This window comes from Corvus moneduloides, chromosome 19 (assembly GCF_009650955.1).
Source record: "Corvus moneduloides isolate bCorMon1 chromosome 19, bCorMon1.pri, whole genome shotgun sequence".
NCBI lineage: Eukaryota > Metazoa > Chordata > Aves > Passeriformes > Corvidae > Corvus > Corvus moneduloides.
The window spans coordinates 6,559,245-6,574,919 of NC_045494.1; the positions used below are offsets into that span (position 1 = coordinate 6,559,245).

At 44.7% G+C, this 15,675-nt stretch overlaps 1 protein-coding gene across 26 annotated transcripts in view; it reads right to left on the minus strand.

The window, feature by feature from the left end:
- Positions 1–15,675, minus strand: part of CACNA1G (calcium voltage-gated channel subunit alpha1 G) — a 146,420-nt gene that overhangs the window by 12,080 nt on the left and 118,665 nt on the right. For 22 of the 26 annotated variants that reach the window (XR_004243915.1, XR_004243916.1, XM_032129478.1 and 19 more), the window contains 9 exons: positions 14,305–14,456; positions 11,901–12,010; positions 10,711–10,844; positions 9,480–9,550; positions 9,128–9,206; positions 8,929–9,050; positions 8,343–8,687; positions 5,941–6,081; positions 2,695–2,829 (listed from right to left, as the gene is read on the minus strand). Coding sequence is in view for 24 of the 26 variants with exons in the window: in XM_032129478.1 (XP_031985369.1) it covers positions 2,695–2,829; positions 5,941–6,081; positions 8,343–8,687; positions 8,929–9,050; positions 9,128–9,206; positions 9,480–9,550; positions 10,711–10,844; positions 11,901–12,010; positions 14,305–14,456 (1,289 nt within the window). In the remaining 2 variants the exon portion in view is untranslated. The remainder of the gene's footprint in view (positions 1–2,694; positions 2,830–5,940; positions 6,082–8,342; positions 8,688–8,928; positions 9,051–9,127; positions 9,207–9,479; positions 9,551–10,710; positions 10,845–11,900; positions 12,011–14,304; positions 14,457–15,675) is intronic. The other 4 variants (XM_032129476.1, XM_032129482.1, XM_032129497.1 and 1 more) reach the window with 4 other exon arrangements.

Here is a 15,675-nt window from a genome sequence, read left to right on the forward strand (position 1 = left end):
AAAGAAAACCAAACAAAAAACCCCAACCCAAATGCAAAAACTAGTTTATCAAAAATATTTTGTGTTCTGGCTCACAGCACAATTTTATTGGATTTTCTTCTCACAAAATGAATAGCTAAACCCACTTTATTGAAAAGGATATCTAAAGCTCTACTGCTTCGGGGTGAAAGTCACTCTGTAATTAGAAGGGATCTAATGCAAGCGAGGGCTATTGTATATAGGTTCACTGTGGAATTTTTACAGCCAAAGAGACTCTTGGAATGGGCAGCCCCAGAGGCAATATTGAGTGGATTCAGGTCTGATTTCATAAGAAAATATCTCCATCCCAGAAATGTTCTTGGGTGTTATTGTCTTGGAGAGTATTAGCAAAAACTGAAGCAAAGTCATCTTCCCACTGTATTTCTAATGAAACAATTATTTAATCGTTAAAATGTCCCACGTGAAATACACAGGAATAAGTTTGTGCCACTGTAATCTAATACAGTATTTGGCTGATCATTTTTGGAAAACTTCAGGTCTTATTTTCTGACAAATTTTCCCTTCACTCAGTGCATTACAGGTTTTCTGGAATCAACCCAGATTTTTTTTTAATCCCAATTTTATCCTTCAATCGCAAAACCAAAATTTCACTATGGCATTCGTTTGCACAAGAAACATGATGAGATTAAAAGGAATTTGCAAAAATGAAAAAAAAATGAGGAAAAAAGAAAAGACAGGGAAGAGGAAAAAAAAAAGAAGACCACTGTTGCAAATTTAATGAACAAAACAGGTCTGCACTGCCACGCAGCATTTGTTTCAGTTCTTGGGGAACTGCTGATTTGGATAGAGCTTAGATACAGCCTAGATAAGGGAGACTGCAGTCTCCTGACACAGCCTGGGGAAGCAGAGCAGAACCGGTGCTGGTAAAGCCGAGAGTTTGGATTTGGGAACCTCTCTGTCCTTCCCTGCCTTCCCCTTCTACCCAGTTCATGCTGTTTAGCCATTACACTACTGAGCTTAAAGCAGAAAAGGTGCCCTGAAACCTGAGATCTCAAACTCAGACCCATTTGGATCTGAACACGAGAATTTGGATTCGAGATCCCATCCAAATCCAACCTTCAGTGAACCTTTCGGTTCATTGACAGGATCCAATACCACAGAGGGCTCATTTCCACTTTTGGATCATCTTGGCGGAAATCTCATGAGTGAAATTCATGAAAACCATTGAAAATGGCTGCAAAATGATCTTCCCAGGCCAGCCCACAGAGCAGTGGGAGCACATGATTTTTTGGTTCAGTGGTACTTTTGAAAAACATGTTGTTTTGGCTTGACTGAAAATCAAATCCAAGTTTTCCTTGAACAACAACAACAACAAAAAAAAAAAAAAGAAAAAAAAAAGAAAAAAAAAAAAAGAAAAAATCCCAATCCAAATCTATTTTGAGTCAAACAAAATATTGGGAGATATTTTTCAACTAAAGCCACATCTAAATGAAGTGTAAAAACATTGCATTTAGAAGAGATTTCAATGAAAACTTGCAGTTTTTCAGGAGTTTGGGCAACTGTTGTGACCAAGCACTTTTTTGGTAGTGATAAAAATTCACAAAATCCTTTGTTCAACACAGTTTTGCTTTTTTTGGAGAGGGGAGACAAACCATCTTTCCTGGCTATACCCTTGAGACTTTGCAATGCTGTCAAACAAGGTTGTCTAATCTGATTCCAAACTAGGAGGGTTTCTCCTCTGTCCAACTCTCCATACTAATTTTGAAACAAAAGGCCTCATACAAGAAGTTAAATGGAGTTTACAAAATCTTTTGCACAGGATGCCATGAAGCATGATGGGAAATATTGTCACGGTTTAAGAGATGTTTCTCAAATAAGTGCTAATTAGGATGACAGTCAGCTAATATGGCAGAAAATTTATGAACAACACAAACATCCAAAGGCAGGTACATGAACAACAACAAAGAAAACAAGAATGATCTAAAAATGTTGGGGAAGTAGTTATGTCTGTTGTACAGCAGAAAAAAAGCACTTGACTGCTACACAGCTAAAAATGTCTAATGTTTCAAAGAGGACATGGTTAAGGCAGGGTTCAAAATACTGGTTATGTCGGTCAAAATGACACTGAATAGTCAAAAAAATTTTTTTTCCAGCATGGTGACTGCTAGAAAGAATTTTGCAAAACAAGTATCATCTCAGAGAGATCCCCATTTGTTATTTGTAAAGTAAACAGTCTGGCACCAATCATGCAAAAAGCCTTGTGGTGCCTGTGTTCGTAATGACAAAAATCCACTCCAAACCGAGGGCTTGGGCCTGACCCCTCAGCAGAGGACACGAGCCATTAGCTCATGGGTGTCTCTTCACACAGCGTCACTGATTTGTTTCAGATGGGGAGGAAATGTCAACCTTGACACTTTCCAAAGCTTTTTTTTTACTACCTATTTCACTTGTAGAAAATACATTACTTTTATACATAAGACACCACAAGAAAAATTGAAATAACCACTCATTCCTCACAAGGAGCCAAGGTTGTGGACATGAGAGTGACAAAACCCAGAACCTAATGGCATTAAGGACAGCGTCCTGTTCAGGGAAGAGGTTGGTGCTATTTGGGAAGGGGCTGGAACTGGAAATGCCATTAGGCAGGTGCAGAGAGGTGGGAGCAGTATTTAGAACCCTGTAAACATCAGACTACACAGCGACCAGTGTATGTACATTGCTTTCCAGAGCACTAAGTAAGTGTGTGTTAATGTCATCAGGAAAAGAGTCATCCGTCAGAGCTAAGGACCAGGACTTTTCAGAGAGAATATCTGACGTCAGAGACAGAGCCTCCATCTCAGCTAGAGGGATCTAAAGGGAGAGATGATTAAACATAAGAAACCAGGACACAAATCTTTTGGAAAAGAAAATTAACAAAAGGAAAAAAAAAGTATCATAATCTAAATACTTCCAGACACTAAAGCAATATCACTGCAGTGGGAGAAGCTACATCATGCACATCATTACTGGGGACAGAACATTAAAGAAATTAAATATAACAAAGAAATTAAAAAAGGAGTGGGACATTCATACTTCAGTGCTTACCAGGGACCTGGGAGGGGGTTTAAAACCATACACTAATGCTAGCATTGTATTTTGCTGTTCTCCTGTCTACATGAAGAAGCAAAAGTAACACTACTTTCATACTAGAGAGATTTATCCTCTTGGCTGTGATCAAATACAAGAGGCTTCAAGATCTAATTTCTCTGAAGTTGTTCCCCCCCAGTAACCATGCTGGTTTCTAAGCTAAACTTGTTGAGTCTGCAAAGATTCCCCAAAAACAAAACCATTTTTTCTGATGGGGTATGGAGTGTGCCTTTCCCTGTGCCCCAGGGAGGCTGCAGGGACGCCCTCCCTCAAGAGGCAGGTGGGACCATAATTCACTTCCTCATGTCTAAAAGGGCACAGGGAGAAACTTAAAGCTTGATTTTGGTCAGCAAACACCTTCCTAGTGCTTTCAGCTCATTTTGGCTGGCTAAAGAGCCTCCAGTGACACCAATATCTGCCCTACTAAAGCAGCCAACTGCATTTTTCAGCCCCCAAATGCCCCTCAGGCCTGGCCTCAGCCGCCTCCTCTGGCACTGAGAAATCCTGAGCTGGGAATCGGCTCTACACAGCCACACTCCTTCTGTTTTCATGCATCTTGCACAAATGGATCCCCACTGAAGGCATCCAAACAATCAATAAATGTCTTTATCAAATCATTGATGAAGCTCTCTCCCTAGATACAGAGGTCTTTTTATGAGAAATGTGAAAATGCCACTTCAGATTTTAGAGGAAAAAGAGGGGGGAAAGGGACTGTAGCATCTCCCCCAGAGCAACAGCTCTGCTGCCAGGCACTGTAAGAGGGGGTGCCTGCTCTGCAGCAGGCCCAATTCTTCCCAAATCCCCTCCCTGGAAACAGTGCTCATGGCACCAGGAATGGCATTTCATCAGGCGACCTCCAGACCTGGCTCACACTCGCAGGGGCTGCCTGCTCTGGGCAAGTCCCAGGTGCTTCCTTTTCATTTCTCACTGTGCACTTCTTTTGCCGTCCTCTGTGCTTGAAAAGTCTTTCAGCAGCAATAAATCTTCCAAGAGAAAATACAGAGGCCCAGATCTCTTGCATTGAAGTTGTCAAAGGACTGGGTTTTCTCACTCTTAGAAATGGCAGCCGTGGGGTGGAACAAATCCAGCGATGAGTGAGCCTGGAGAGGCTCAAAATTCAGCTGAGATAAGTAAGAGGGTCAGGCTCCTCTCATCTAACCTTGGCTTTGATATCTCCTCTAGCACAGTCATCTGCTGGCAACAGATGAGAGAGATGATTTGGAGCCCCTGATTTCGTATAAGGCTCCCCAAAAAGGCATCACTGCAGAGGCTGCCAGCCTGAGGACAGGAATCCCGAAGAGGGACCCACCAACAGGAGCCAGGAAAAAGCTGTGCAGGGGCGTGGTGGACACCAGCAGCTCCTGCCCGCTGGAGCTGCCCTGCTGGGAGCTGCTATTAATCAGGTTGCTTTCAGGAAGTCCCAGCACTGCTCTAAATTCCTGACTTGCCTGAGAACATGACAAATGGTGTGAACATAAAGCCAAAATGTAAACAAAACATCACCCCCCTTCAGCCTTCCCAAACCCGAAATTGAGTTTGAAGCCGTCAAAACATTTTGTTGGAAACATCCAACTGATTTAGACCAGTTTTAATTATAGGGGGGGGGGGGGGGGAAAAGCTTAAATTTTACAAGAAAAAGCCATTGCAAATTGGAATGCTATATTTTTTCATTACAGAAATGTCAAAACAAACCCATTTTTTTGCTGCAGCAGCACTTTCTGGTGAAAAATGTTGTGACAAAAAATTTTCAACCAGCTCTCGCTGAGTTTCCTACTGACCCTCTGCCTTCCCTGCCAAAGCTACTGTCTCTATTCCTCTGGCAATTATTAGAGGCAACCACTTCCTATAGGTTAATAGACTCTGGGATGCAATATGGAGCAATCAGAGGGAGACGTTATCCTGCTATATAAAGACCTGCAGTAGGATTTCATTTTACCTAAGCTTGTTCCTTTCCTCAAATGAACCATTGAAAGTTGGGTAATTCAGAGTGTCAGTGAGCTCATAAATAAGCACACTGATTTAACAAGAAAACTTCTGCTATTTTTAGCCAGAAAGGGGGGAAAAATAGATCAAGAAATACGGAATTTTCTCAATTCCAATTGCAGGAAAAAATAGGTGTGCTTGAATTATTATTATGGTCACTGCTGTGTTTTAGGGAAAATATTTGCTCTAAAGAATAATGCACTTTAAAAAGTAGGTATTTTATTCTAGGAAGTAAATGAGCTAATTTTAAACAAGCACTGCCTGCTTGAGAAAGCACTGGAGCACACAGTTACTTTTGTGCATCATTAAGGGCTGCCTCCCCTCCTAAATTCACTAGATCAGAGATGAGGATCTAGTTTACAGTGACCCATTTGCAAGAAGCCGCTTTAGGAAAACTCTTCAAAACTGGATTTTCATGCAGTACAAGTAGGTACAGAACACAAAGATCATTTGCTGATCCCCAGCAGCTCAGGCTCTGCTCTGGGAAAACCTCACACTGTGCTGCACGCTCTGCAGACATGCCCTGACACAGACTGCTGTGGAGCCCAGCTTAGGAGCAGGAAGCCAAATACAAGAACCCCACTGAAGGATGGAGACGGAATTTTGTGCCAACACCCATGAACTGTAAATCCCAATGAAAAACTCCTTACTGTGTTCATGAGGGAAACTCCGAGCCTGTTCTCTTCCTCTTGCATTGATACACAACATCATCAGCTCCCACAGAAAAAGCCAAACTGACTTATGCTTCAAAATCCCTGGGACTGCATTACATAAGGAACTTTAACTTGCTATTAAAGGTCTCAGTCAAATTGAGTTTGGATGGAGACTTTGCAGGAAATTAGGAATATTAACCTGGTTCTCAGAGTTGTAATATTCAGGAGCTGGGAGGGCATAATGATGGCACACAGAGCCTGACAGGTTGTCCATCAGCTTCAGCTCTCCTTCCAGAGATTCCTGGATCAGCAGTGATATGGTATCAAACAAGTGCCTTTCCTAGGAGGGATGGTGTGTAGCATGCAGAGAGAGAGAGCAAGCCAAAAAGAGAGGAGGAAAAACGTGAGGGACAGAGACAAAGAGAAAAAAAGGACAGCATATCAAACCCAATGAACAAAATGAGGGGAAAAAAAAAAAATAGAAGGGGGGAAAAAGGTGGAAACGTTCAGGGAGAACAGCAGTATCAGGAACAATGGGACAGGAGAAGAGGAGAGAGAACAGTGCAGTAATATCACGGTGAGCAGAGACAGCTTTCCCAGACATTACGAGAGACGGGGCGACGGCGGCTGCCCCGGGACCGCGGCTGCTCCCGCCCGGGGCCCTCCTCGGGGACAATCTCCCTCTCAGCAAACACGGCCGGTCACTCCTGGGGGCTGAGCAGCATCTTCCCATCGGTGCTGTCAACTTCTACAGGACACTACTCGCTGCAAGGCTTCTGCACACACGGTGCACACTTTTGAGCTGCAGGACCTAATACTTGACACCTAAATCCATATCCAGAGGGCACAGAAATTAAAATAACCTGACTGGAGAGAAGCTGAGCATCCTGTCCATGGAAGCTGCAGCTGAATAGGATGGACATGTGTCAGGTCACTAATTCATGTGCCAGACATGGGCTGAGGTGCCCCCAGTGTTCTGGCCAATGTCAAACCAGCTGGCCACAGCACTGGGGTTGTACAGAGCAGGGTCTGGCTTTTGCAGGCAGCAGGGGAATGATTTCAGGGTGCACCTTCCATGTAGGGAATGCCCCGTGCATACAATGAGATGAGGACCGGCGCTACAGTCAAACAGCACACGGTGCAGAAATCCCAGGAAAGAGGCAAGCAAAAGAGCATGCTGTCCTTGCAAGGTCGTGTCCTGGGAATTGTATTCCTCTGCTATCATGCTCAAGCATCAGATTTGTCCTGAAGATTTTGGCTGGGAAAATAAATAGTCAGAATAAGATCTCCTGGAGGTTTTTGAGGTTTCTGTTTGAGGGAAAGAGAAAGAAACACACTCTGGAGTTCACGACTGGAATAAACCCTTTCCCAGGCCACCTCCAGAGAGAGCAGGTTTAACAGACTGCAGAGTGAGGGTATCATTCCAACTGATTTGCAGTTTTGCCATTTCTCTTTTTTGCCAGTGTCAGTCCTGGTGCAGGATGACAGGGCTGACGACAGTTTGCCAGTACTCTGCTCAACACATACAACAACAGTTGGGATGTGTTGTTTCTTCCTAGAGGACGTAGTAAATCTGGATTTCCCCATAGTACCCTGAACTCCTTTTTCCTGAGCCAAAGAGCAGCTTTGGACTCCATCTCAGACATCAGAGACTCTAATGGCACCAGAAATTTCCAGTAGCTTAGGAACTGAAACGAAGCTTAAGCAGGGATTTACTCTCTTTCACCCTTGGACTAAAGATCATAAATGAGTTTTTCATGCATTAGAATACTCATTAGTCCACCCCAGGCTGAGGCCAAGATATGCTGTTGTGAAATCATGATGTAATAAAAGTTAATGAGGTCTGTGTAGAGTTTAACCCAATTTGCAATCAGCTAAGACTAAAAAAGGCTGTATTTATTAAGTAATTTCAGTTCAGTGACCTCCCAAAGAACTTGTCTGGGGCTTGACCTCGCGTTTCATTCCTCAAACTGAATCTTCATCCAAAAGCTGTGCTTTAGGGAGACGCGGTGCAGCTCGTAGCAGCTCCCACATTACAGCCATGCTCCTGCTGGTGGGAGTTCTGCCACTAGCTCTGGTGAGCTCAGGTTTGAGTCTCCTCTGGATTATTCTATTGTTAAAAGAATCTTTTCTTACAAGCCTGACTGCGGGGATGGATTTTAAATTGAGGTTACATAAAACAAATTTAATACTGAAGCAAAGATTAGCCAAGTTTTATTCCTCTTTTATGTTGTGGTTCATGGTCTGTATTAGAAAAGCAAACACATTACACTCATGATTTTGCTATCACAAAGGTCCAGTCAAAACTCTGAATTAGAGTAAATTTGGAGCTAGCTCTGAACTCTGTGGCTTGAGTTGACCTCCAGAGTAAATTGCAAAACTCTCTACCTCCAAACAGATGCATCAAGGTGGTCTGGAGACCTGCCTGGGGTCTCTTCCCTGCAGCATTGGCTCCCAAACCATGCAACAGTCAGCAGCAGACAGCGGGGAATACAAGCCCAGGACACCTGGTACACGCCTCTTTCATTACCAACTCGTGCAAGTCTTCCCCCAACAAAAATGCAGGTCAAGCCCTCCTCACCCTCCAACCAAGATTCTCACCATATGATAAGCTAGTGAGAGCTGAGAATCCACCTTGATTTGCATGGGATTGGTAAATCTGCGGGGGCTCTCGGGTCTCTCTCCACCAGTGGTGCCTCTCCACGCAAAGATGTCCGAGGGGCTGTGCTGGCCAGGGCTGATGGTCTTCATCTCCATCTCTAGTTCTGCTTCGAGCTCTGCCTCCTCCTTTGCCTCCTTGTTGCTCTCCTCCAAGTGCTTCATGAGCACCGCGATCACCACGTTCACCAGGACAAACTGGGCTGTCAGCACAAAGGAGACGAAGTAGATGGGGGAGATGACGGTGTTGTAACAGGTGGACTCCTGGTCACAGTCACGCAGCGTGTCCTGGAAACGGGGGAATGATCACAGAATCAACCAGGTTGGAAAAGACCTTGGAGATCCTCAAGTCCAACCTATGACCAACTTATCAACTGAACCATGGCACTAAGAATGGAGGGATGTGAAGAGATTCCAGCATGAACTTCAGTCTGCAACGGGTTCTCCTTTCATGAAGAAAACTGAGAAGATTTGGCAAATTTCACATCTAGAACAGCAATACACTTGCTGACAAAACCTTAACATTTACCTTCATTATCCCATTCCAGTTGTCTCCTGTGGATACTCGGAAGAGAGTCAGGAAGGCCATACCAAAGTTCCTGAACGTGGCATGCCGTCCCAGCCCCTCGCAGGGGTGTGTGTCATCACACTCTGTGGGACCAAGCACAGCTGTGAGACCCACACTCCCACACCATTCCCACCCCTCCCACCGGCACAAGAAGACTCACCGAGGTCTCCAAACAGCTCCACTCCAAGAGCTGCAAATATGAAAAACAACAACATGAAGAGAAGACCCAGATTCCCCACCTGAAAAGAGAAAAAGAAATGGGGGGGAAAAAACACAACAAAAGAACATTCATTGATTTTTTTGTTCCAGACCTGTTCCTTGCTGCATTCTTTAATCCAAAACTTAAATGGCTTCGGGGCAAAAATGACCTCAATGTGAGGACTGTATCTCAGTGCTTCGGGAGGGAAATGTGATTCTCTAATGACAGCAAAGATAAAATGATTAGCATTCCTCTGCAACAGGAAATGAGCTGTGGGCCAGAGGAGCTCTGGTTCGATACGGCAGTGGGTTACCTGCGGCAGCGCTTGCATCACGGTGTCCAGGAGGGCCCTCATCCCCACAGCCATCTTCAGCAACTTCAGCACTGCAGAAGACATGTTTGCACTATGGTAACGGCAGCGTTAGCACAGAGGCACAAACTCAGTCCCTCTCCCAGGAGCACAGATTATAGGAAGAGAAATGTGAAATCATGTCAAGTGTTCTCCATTAGCTGCTACAGTCCCTGGCCTTTTTACATCGCTCCTCGTTGCCTGGATACTATCAAAATTCTGTGAATAGCAGCATCACCTACCCTGAGACTTGGAGAAAGTGTTATCACTCTGCCTGGCTCTTCCTTCCCCACTTTATCTGTGTTGGACTCATCTCCTTCCTCTGGTTATCATGAGAAGTTCCTTTCCCAGCCCTGGGGCTACTTTCCCACTTCCATAGGCTACCCACTTTCATACATGATTCACTGAGGAATGATTTACACATCTCTTCCAGACGGTTGCATTTCCAATTGGAAGCTGCATGTATTTTTAATTCTGAAAGGGATCCAATGCACAGAAAACCCACTTTTTCCCTCTCTTGAGACACAGCAGCATTTAATTTCTCCTCCTGCTCCTTCTCTGCTTAGATGAGGTCTGTAATCAAAACAATTATTCCTCAGAGCACAATACCCTTCAGGAGGGCCTGGCAGTACTTCATTAAGGGCCTGAGCACTCACATTTTACATCTTCATCATTTGGCCCTGACACCCCCCTGTTCTGAAAAATCAGGCCCCGAGGAAGCTGGCTCCCTGACTTGTCTGAGGGGACAGATGGATACAGAGTGACGAGGCATGCTTTGTCACCAAGTGGTGTGATGTAAAGCCTCATAGGAATTTAAATTTATTAGATGCTCATCTTTTAAAGCCAACATACTTGAGCTTGTGTTCTCTAATCCCTGTTAAGAGATGACTTTGATTTGACTGAAGCAATTTTCCCAGGTGCATCTGTGGGAGTTACTGCCATAGCTACTTCTCCTTGATTTCTAAGCTCTCAGCCTTCAAGTCCTCTTAAGGCAGAAACACACGGTCAGTTGGCTCAGCTTTTTGGCTCCTTGCAAGTATTTTCCCCATTGTTCTTTTATTTGTTTACAGCCTGTTGATGCCAGAACTATGCACATCATGATGGGGATGTGCCCCAGGACTGTTTCCCAATGCTTAACTCTCCTGGTGCAGACTGTGTGCCTCAAACGGAGTCAATTCTGCTTTATCCCTCTCACCTCGAGCGATTCTGAGAACCCTCATGATCCGGATAATCGTGGGGTTAATTGGTAGTGAAGCGTTCACCTCGATCTCTTCCAAAGTGATGCCCATGATAGACAGCAGCACGATTGCCAGATCTAATTGGTTCCATCTGGAGACAACACAAAGTGAAGTTCAGCATCTACTAAGAAGCTGGCAAGGGGAGGCAGCTTGTTTCACACGAATTCCAGTCATTTCAATGGTTTGAGCACTCAAATGAATCTGCAGTATTTTTCTGAGGGTATTATACAAAAGCAGTGATGTTATGAAATCATTATAACTAATGCATCTCATTAGAAAATCAGCCAATTCCAAAGATATCCTTGACTGAGGGGAAAGAGGAACAAAAGCTGGGCAGTTTTCTACCCAAAGGCTGCAAACCTCAGGAGAGACACTGTGATGTCTGTCCAGCCACTTCTAGACATGACACTCATGGACCTCAATGTGAGATCTGCCCCAGAGAGAACAGGACCCCATGTCCAGTCCTTGCAAAAAAATTGTGTTGGGTGAAGGAAAGACCCCAAGGATTTGTACCAGGCTGTAGAGAGAGTGGTAACTCCAGCACGGACACACAAAATATGGGGACAGGGATGGAACCATCCACTGGAAGCTGAAGGGCTCATGTGAAGGCCTGCTTAGTGCCCTGTTCTTGGTATTAACATTGAAGAAGGCAAAAATGGGAGAAAGAACCACTAAAGACATAAAATTTGTGTTTGTGAGGTAAGAGAGTGAAAATCTAGATAAAGACACAATGTCATCCACTGCTCCTCATCTGCATAAAAGAGAGGTCCCTTCTTTCTTTCATGTTCACTCAGGGCTAGATTCTTTCTCTTGACATAAATTTGGTCACTTCAGCAGGTTCTCTTCATTATGTGGACATGCAACTGGTGTGAGAAGAGAACTGGCTGCTTGCTGTGAGATCTGTCCCTGTTTCATCTGTTCCCAAGGGCCAAAACGGTGCGATTCCATTCCTTGGCATGCACAGTCCATTCTCCAGCTCACATCCCAAGCCTCCACCTACCCAGCCTTCAACCAGTCACACCAAAAAGCCTTCATACATATCAAACTCACAGCATGGGGCAGAGCATGGGCATTCAGGACATGGAATGCAGGCAGCTCTCTGCAGAGCCTGCTGCTGGCCCCTTGGCCACAACAGAGCTTTTGTTACCTGTCTTGGAAGAAGCGGCGAAACCCGAAGGCAATAAGCTTGAAAACAGATTCCAGGACAAAGATAACAGTGAAGATGTAATTGCAAATCTTCAGGGCTTCGTCAAGAACCTGGGATGTGGACACAGGATGGGGGTTAGATGTTAGCACTGCAGAGGGGCTTTGCTGCCTCCAAACCTGACTCTTGTGTCATCACTTACCCGTTACAGTTAAAAGTCTTAAAACATGGGCTCTCTCTGATGAAAAATGTCCCAGGGAGTCAGGGAGTGCACTTGCTGCCTGGTGATAAAATCCCAGGAGGGGCTGACACAGGCCCAAGGCACAACTCACCCCCCTAGCAGCAGCACAGCCCCAGCTGGGATTGCTGGGGTGAGCAGAAAGAACTGCTGCATTTGCTGGTCTCAGCAGCACAAGACCTCTTGTGCTTTCATCAGAGAGCTGAATTTCATCCCACTTGTTCGTTTGTGTAAGTGCTGGCCAAATGGCTCCTTGCTGACAGCCTCCCATTACTCCTCACCTTGAGTTTTTGGCAAGGAGCAGGACAGAGGGATGGCATGCCAGGAGAAGCAAGTGCCTTGCATTTTTCTCTGCCCCCCTTCCCTCTGCAGAAGTCTGGTATTTAATCCAAGTGCATCCTGGCTGGGACAACTCTTGCACAGTCAGGCATTGAGCTACATCAGAGGTGATTTCATCCCCAAAAGCTGATGAAGGAACACCGTGGCAGCAGCATCCTTCCTGGCCTCTTAAGTAATGTGGATTGAATTTCTCCCTGCTGGTGTATAGGATGGTAATAACAATGTCCAGGGCACTGTTAGGGAACAGGGGAGATGTTCCCACAGACCAAAATCAACATTTGCTGATCCCTGAGGGGGAGAAATCATAGCAGAAGGAGTTTAACTCATGCACTCATGCCTTTGTGCTACAGTTTAACTTCAAGCATCCATGGACAAAAATCACCTCATCTGACTGAGAAGCACAAGCCCTGCTGCCAAAGGAAGCCAAAGCTTTGAGCAAGCCTCCCTGCCATACTGCAGGGCACTGGGGCTCTGCAGCAAATGAGCACATTTAGCTGGCTGAAGCAGCTCTTTACTCAAACCACCTCTCTGCACACTGCAGCATTCCCGCCTCTCCAGGAGCTGCAGCATCTCCATCTGGGGTCTCATCGCCAGTGCGTCCTGGTCTATCCCACAACCAACCCCTTTCAGCACCAAGAAATCACCAGTTTGGATATAAATCTCTTTGGTACATTTAGTCTTCAAATATCTTCAGGATCCCAGCCATCCATCACCCAGACCAGAGGGATTTCCAGGCCCTGATTCAGCAGGACTCAAGCATGTGTATGGCTCTGACCGTGCTGTCATCCCAGCACAGCCCAAGCTTGGACTTACTACCCAGATGCTGCATACCAGCGCTTTAGAGACAAAATGTTATTTTCCTAAAGAAAATGAAAAACAAAAGCCTGCCCAACATTCTTATAATGCAAGAGAAAATGCAGCTGCAAAGCGACTGCGGTAAGACGCACACTCTAGAGCGACTCCAGCCCAGGCTCCTTCGCCAGCAGCCTTTTTCATCACCAAATGACTGAATCATGCAATCAGCCTTCCAGGGTATTTAAAGGTGACCTGGACAGAAAAAATAAATTGGGCTTGTTCCCTTTCACTTTTGGCTTATGATAGACTGGAGAATATCCCCCCCCGCCTCCACCCCCTGTTGTTTGCATGTTTTAGTTGTTTGGGTGTTTTTTTATATTAAGTATTCAAGTCCTGTCTAATTTTAAAGAGTATTTCCTCCTATTGTGTGTTGTATTTATTCATTCTGAAAGTGGCTAATAAAAATAAGTACAAGTTATATGGCAAAGGCAGCTATTTCCATTTCATTCTTATGCACAAAAGACTTGACATCCCAGGACAGGCTGTTTTCATTTTCACAGTATGAAAAAGACCCAGGAGGTTAAGCACAACATATTAAAATGCACTTTAAAGACCAGCATGGAATCCAATTCCTGTGAAAATTGGGTCCTATGGGGATTTAGAAGAAACTTCGCAAAAAGACCCCAATTCACAAAATCTTCTTTTTCCTTTTTCTCTCTTTTTTTTTTTTTTGGGGGGGGGGGTGGGGTGGGTGTGAAACGTAAGTAAAATGGAAGATATCAACGATGACCTAATCAAGCAAAGCAAGCAAACCTGCTCCCAGTCTCATTTTCAAAGCAGTGAGTTTGCACTTAACTAGAAGGAAGAGGTGCAATGGGATCCAGGTACCAAAAGCCCTGGATTGAGCTGGGAGCCAGTTGTAGGATGGCTACACTCCACTGGCAGAGGTGGAGGTCTGACAGCAAACCTGGCCTTAACCCTGCCCAGCACAGCTCTGCATGTCCCCCTGCCTGTCCCCTGCAGCTGTCCCAGTACCTTTGGCTGCTGGTAGTGCTCCATGGCCATGGTGATGACGTTGAGGCCGATGACGCCGGTGATGAACAGATCCAGGTAGTGGCTGGTGCACATCTGGTGAATCAGCAGGCGGAAACGGGAGTAATCCGAGTAGTAGGGCTTACACTGAGCTTCTGCAGCGGGGAGGAGGAGAGCGAGAGGCAAATCAAGGGATTTCTCTGTGTCTTTCTCAAGCCAACGCACCCTCACTCTCCAACTCCAGGGATGATAAATTCTAGACCAATCACAGCAACATGCTGTCTTTTTTATTTCCTTTTTTCCTTGCTGGCATGTTACCATTTTTAATACACAGCAGGGCTCCCGTCATCTTACATCCATTAAACATCTTCAGTGGGACATGCTCTATACTCAGCCTTGTGGCATCAGGGATGAGGTGAGCTGGGACTAGTGTGCTGCTAAAGATAATTTTTCTCTGTAGGGAAATTTAAGTTGAATTTAAATTAAAACAACAAGTTTTGTTTCTGCTGATCTTAAAAGTCCCCAAAGCATCTGAAAACCCAATTAATGGTCAGATGCTGGGGACAGATTTTACTAACAATTGCCTAAAAACACAGGCCATTGAGTTTGTGGTAGTCTTTGAAAGAGAAAGAGTTCAGGCATATTAGGTTCTTTGCAATAAACTGGAGGGAGAACAGAATTCAACACTTTGGCTGTCAGAAAAATGGTCCATAAAAATACCAAGGAAAACTGATCAATGAGCCTTAGTGATCAGAAAATAATGATCCTCCATTTAGACAAGATTATCAAAGCCTAGATTTCACTGTCCAACTCAGTCCCATGTTCAGCTGCCTCTGGGATGACACGTGGCCTTTAGACCCTGAATGTTCCTAGAGATAAACTCATTTACTCACCTAATCTCTAATGAGGAAATGCCAAGGCTGAGTATATAATTCAGTACAATTTTCCAGGAGGCATTATAATGCAGATTGAAGTGGAAAGGGCTGTCTTGAAGATGTCAGAGTATAATATTACCCTCATAATTAGATGATCAACTGGTTATGAAAATTATTGAGCTGTAAGAATTGCATGGTTGATATTTAGTGCTCCAGAGCAAATGTACAGTTTGACACATTAGTCCAAGAAAAAGTTGGGCAAGAATGATGCCAGGAAGCACAGGTTTGGGTTGCTCTAGGGGAAAACTAATTTTAGAAGATTATATTTTGCCTGGAAATAGAGTTCACTTTGTCAATAGCCAATGATATTGCAATCAAACCCATAGATTTGATGGTTTCATGTGCTCCCTGCTTCATAACAGGATCCTGAAAAATCAGTTTTGTTTTTTTCCATGGAGACAGACTTTTCCCTTCCAGCTCAGGGACCAAAGGGAAAAAA